At 36.6% G+C, this 5,316-nt stretch overlaps 1 protein-coding gene across 1 annotated transcript; it reads right to left on the minus strand.

The window, feature by feature from the left end:
- Positions 1-2,447: 2,447 nt before the first annotated feature.
- LOC149556624 (calcium uniporter protein 4, mitochondrial-like) lies at positions 2,448-4,087 on the minus strand. The gene is made up of 2 exons (XM_089785895.1): positions 3,481-4,087; positions 2,448-3,340 (listed from the first exon to the last, which is right to left on the minus strand). Exons 1-2 carry the CDS (start codon positions 3,964-3,966, stop codon positions 2,939-2,941), a joined length of 888 nt encoding a protein of 295 aa, XP_089642021.1. The 5' UTR covers positions 3,967-4,087; the 3' UTR covers positions 2,448-2,938.
- Positions 4,088-5,316: the final 1,229 nt, after the last annotated feature.

Below are 5,316 nucleotides of genomic sequence, written 5' to 3' on the forward strand. Positions count from 1 at the left end.
ACATCATACCATTCTTTAGATTTGATCTTCAAGGATGCTTCAACTCTCTCTCTCTCTCTCTCTCTCTCTCTCTCTCTCTCTCTCTCTCTCTCTCTCTCTCTCTCTCTCTCTCGTGTGTGTGGCCATCTTAAGTGTAGTGTGATTGCATAATCATATTGAAGAGATCTATTTTCCTTCTAAATTATCTCAACTAGATATGAGGATGGCTTAACCTCAACTACCTTAGACTCATCTTTCATTTTCTCAACCAGTTCCTTTCTTTTGATTCTTGTAATATCAATATTATTTTTAAGTCTTCTTATATAATATTTTTCATCCTTGCGATTACTTTTCAACTTATCTTTATTTGCATTTTCTTTATCCAAGTCTTCAAGTGTTGCTTGAAAATTTCTCTGTAAATTGCTTGCAACCATCATGACCCTCCTCAAGTTGTAAGATTTCTTTTAAGGAACTAAGCACTGATACCAATTATTAGGATCAATCAATAATTGGGGGAGGAGTGGTGAACTAGTGTTGCAACACTTCTAAACAAATTAATCTTTTAAAAACAAATCCATATAATAACTAAAATGATAAAGTATAACAATAAAGAATACAAAAAAAATAGACCATGATTTGTTCTCAAGGAAACCCTAGCCAAGGGAAGACCTTTGTGGGCATTGAACTCACAAGATCATGCACTAAAATGAAAATATGCTTGTATTAGGAGACCTAAGCTTGTTAGGAGTCAATACAAAATATTTAGTACTCCATATCAATGGTTAAGTCCTTATGAAGAAACTAGACCCTATTAAAGGTCTTCAATCCTGTTAAGAGTTGTGAGAACACAAAGGGAGCTCACTGCTTGAAGATGAAGGTTAAGGTCACATTCAAGGTACAATAACATATTACATCAAAATTTTAGTGAACTCCATATAACATCACAATGCTTGATAAATTCTAATGAAGCTCGTATATGTCTAATCTAACATCCAACATCAAGGCTTACTCATTACAACAACATATCATAATCATCCATATACTCTCATATCAAAATACATTCCTTCATACCACTTAATTATTTTTTTATTTCATCCAAATTCCAAAAAGACGTTACCAAATGTGTTCATACCCATACCAAAAAAAAAAAATATAAATTATGCTATCCAAGAGTTAAGACCTTGGATGCCATCCCTTCAATTGATAAGTCAATTTATCTGAATATCAAAAGTCGTCCTATAATACTATCTTACTAGACATGTGCCACTTTGCACTGCTATATCTTACTTTGCATCACATACTGACACTGTCTATCATAGTAGTAGACCATTTACATCTCATATAACATATTGTTGAAGTTATAGATCCATTTGATAATTTTGCTATCAACACTGACCAAAATTGTCCAACTATACTTTAGGCACCCCTACTGGACTCAGACATTTTTTTCATTTAATGACCCAACCAAACTTGACATTATTACTAACATCCATACTAGAAATATATGCTCCCATTAGTGACAACACTTGTATGGTCGCTTGCCATACACTTGCTAACACCCTTATGTTCTAGCAAGTTAATTTAAAAAAAAAAAGAATAGAAAGAGTTGCCCATTGGAAGAATATTTTTTAGTAGGCTAATGTTGTAAGAACTTTATACCTTGCAAATGAAACATGATAATGGGTAACTCAATTACACCAAGCCATTAGACATACCCTCTCATTTCATGCACTCGTGCTCCTTAAGCAAGATGAACAAAATGTGTAGTCTAATATTTCCCAACTATAATACATAGATCAAGAATTATCTAGTGCAAGATATTTTCCACACTTAAATGCATATCCATTGCTCATTGCCATGGAACCTTTGCTAAGGGAAATTCATATTTAGCAAAATGCTTTAATCAATGATTTGTATTACAAGTCTTCGCCTTTTATGAGCACCTCATAGCTTATGTTTCCTATGCCAATCCATCATCCTAAAAGCCTTCAAATCCCACACAAGTGCATCTCAGTACCTATCAATCTCATATCCAATCCCTTGAATCCAATATTCATAAACATAAAAAAATTATTCCTCTTCATAATCCAATTTAATAAACATATAAAATAACTTCTCTTCATACATACCCTAATCAATTATATACATATTACTTCTCTTTCTACTCTATCAAGAAATATCCATGTCCATAACTTTTCTTGATATATAAAAAGGGAAAAAAACTACCCTTTTTTGTGATGTTCTATAAAATTCATTTTTTAAAATAAAATTTACTTGATATTTGAAAAAATATATATTAATTTAACTTTATTTAATTAAAGAAAAATTCAAACATAAACTTCAAAACACAATGATTGTACTTTTCTATAGTCAAAACATAAAAATTATCTTTATTTCTGTCATATTCTTTTATTTATATTTTGATCTTGAATTCTGATTAATTAGTTACTCATGTACAAAATATTTTAAAAAAAAAAAAAAAAAAACTTCACATTGAATTATTGAAGATTAAGGTTCACATGAAGATTTAGTTTTGTTGGTTGCTCATGTACAAAATGTTTCCCTCAAGTCAATGGACTTGAGCCCTTGGTCTACAATGGTGAAAGGCTTACAAAGAGCCCATCAAAATTGAAAGACTCACAAAAAGCCCACCAAAGATTAGATCTCACCAAGTCCTCCGACATCATATGAAGCGATCCTCGAATGATTTTGACCATCAAAAAAGTTTCCCACAAAAAATAAACCTCACATGAAAAAGAGAACCTCACATGAGAAAGAGTGAGAGTCCTTCCGAAAGAGTATAGGAAAGGTGAACAAACTTTTTCTAACCCTTAAGACTCTAGGGATCTCATTGGTAATGTTGACAGGGTTTCTCATATAATTTCTACGGCTACTAATAAAATTTTGTGTCTCTCATCTCTAAGAATTTTAGATAAATTCGAAAACCCATCTGAAACTCTTAAATTTCCCCGGGCTTGCAAATCCTCTGCAGCTCTCTGTATCTCTGCCAGTCGAATTTCTTACTTTTCATGACCTTCCTTCGATTGATTGCCACTCGAGCTCTATACAAATTCTCAAATGACGGCTCCCTCCAAGTCCTCAGAAAGAATGAATAACCCGCCATGAAATACACAGAGGTGAGGTAGAAACAAACGGGTTCCATTATATCCCACGATAATTCCCAAAATGTCAGTCTGAATAAACCCATCGTCTGTACTGCAAAAAATCCCAATCCGCACCACAGTTCTTTCCGCGCCATGCTCTCGCTTTTCTTCTCTATTTCCCTCTCCATTTTCCTCAGTTCCTCGATGGATTCCTCATCCACCGGCCATGGCAGAACATTTTCCACGGCTCTTACCATCTGCACACACAAATCACATGTCAAAAACTCAGCCAAATCCCATAAAAAACAGAACATTAACAAGGCAAAAAAACAGAGCAAAAACAGGGCAAAAAACAGAGGTCTATACGAGCAAATGGCAGAGAAAATGAAAAGGGTACCTGGTGAGGATGAGGATATATAGTCTGGCCAATCCTCAGTATTTCTCCCGATTGCTCGAGCCTCTTTATGATTTCTTTAACCTCATCTTCGGACAAGCTCTTTGTGCAATCCATGCACAATTTGACCAAATTGTGGTATGAAATGTAGGCTTCTGGAATCTCTCTTATCGTTCTTTTCACAGCATTCAAATTCACAAATCTGAGGACTGCAGCAATGTCTTGGGGCGTCAATTTATCCATTGGAATTGAAGGATGTGCATTCGCCCAGCGCATCTGATCATGGATTATGTGATCGCTGCTGTTCTTCCCCAAAACATAGCCTTCCATGGCCGATTGGGATCCAAATGTTGGTTTTGGATCAGCCAAATCCAACAATGGAGGGCGTGTGTGAGCAAAGCTCCGCACAGAAAGAGGGAAATCCCCAAAACGGAGAAATGATCCTCTGCATCTCAATGCCTGGCTAAATCCTCTGCACAAACTGGCCATGAAAAAATTCCCAAATTTCACAGAAAACTAAACTTTCTCAAAGTAAACGTTCTCGATTTTGAACAGCGAAAAGGAGGAGCTTTTATACGAGTAAGGATTGAGCGTCCAGCTGGGACATTGTTAATTAATGACATGAGGAACGTAGCAATTGTATCTGTAAAATTTACTAATTTTCAACTGCAAATTGGACTGACTCCGGCATTGCAAGCTCGAGCGCATGAGGTGTAACGTCTACCCAAATCAAATTACTCTGCGAATTCATATTAATTGGAGGTGAAACTGAAAATGTTGAAGGCAGCGCCAGCTAATATTTCTTTAATTCTTTCGCAAGGAATCGATGAGGAAATTGATTCCATCGAGGGTGGCGTGCGAGCGTACACGCGTAGAGTTTATCCTTTCTACTTTGCTTGGAGGAGGTGGGACCCGTTTTTTACTGGTTTTGGTAGTTACGACCGAGCTTGCGTGGCATCCAAAATGTCTACGTGGCGTCTGTGACGCGGGGAACAGTCTTGGGTGGGATTGGGTGCGAGGAAAAAGAGATGCATATCATCTATACGCTGCTTCCACCTCTTTGTGAGGACTCTCTTCCAAACACGTCCAAAGTTGGTTTTTGGTCATGATTTGTGTTCAATATTTAATTTCTCGTTTTTAGTAGTTGCTTGACTTATCCTCCATTACAAATTTGTTTGAAGAGACTCTTCTCAAATGTCTAATTAGAAGAAGTTTGAGGTTATGGTGTGCAACTGCATGTTTTTTATTCTATTTTTTTCGATAAATAACTTTCAGAAGAGCAATGTGAGGGATATAGAACAAGTTTGGACTAAAGTAGGTTTTAATGGGGACCCCTAAACTCTTTATCAAGCATTGCAAAATATATTTCATAAAGTTCACCAAGACAAAGCATTGCGAGCACATATACAATCTTTTGGTAATTTGATTAGGTTAGACATTTTGATGTTGTCATTTATGGCAACATAACAGTCATGGTCAATGGGCCCTTGGTCTACTGGTGAAGTTGAATGGCTCACAAAGAGCCCACTAAGGATCAAGTCTTGTTGAATGCAAGGCTCCAACATCATAAGGGATGAGGCTGAGATTGTGCCCTGGGTGATTTTGACGGTGTGGATGCCCCTCAATCCTTGGCTCTAAGCCAAAGAGGTTTCAGGCACAAGTGGGCTTGTATCGGGTTCCTAAAAAGTCTATGTGGTGGCCTTCGTTGGTTGGTAGCTTGCAGGCTTTGTGCCTCGTTGGGCTGCCTTGCAGGTCTGAACCCTCCATAAAAAAACATAGTAGTCATATGAAGTGGATAGAACACGAAGATGAAGATATGACAATCATACATAGACAACT

Source organism: Cupressus sempervirens, chromosome 5 (assembly GCF_028749045.1).
Source record: "Cupressus sempervirens isolate cs-2001-9-10 chromosome 5, ASM2874904v1, whole genome shotgun sequence".
Lineage (NCBI taxonomy): Eukaryota > Viridiplantae > Streptophyta > Pinopsida > Cupressales > Cupressaceae > Cupressus > Cupressus sempervirens.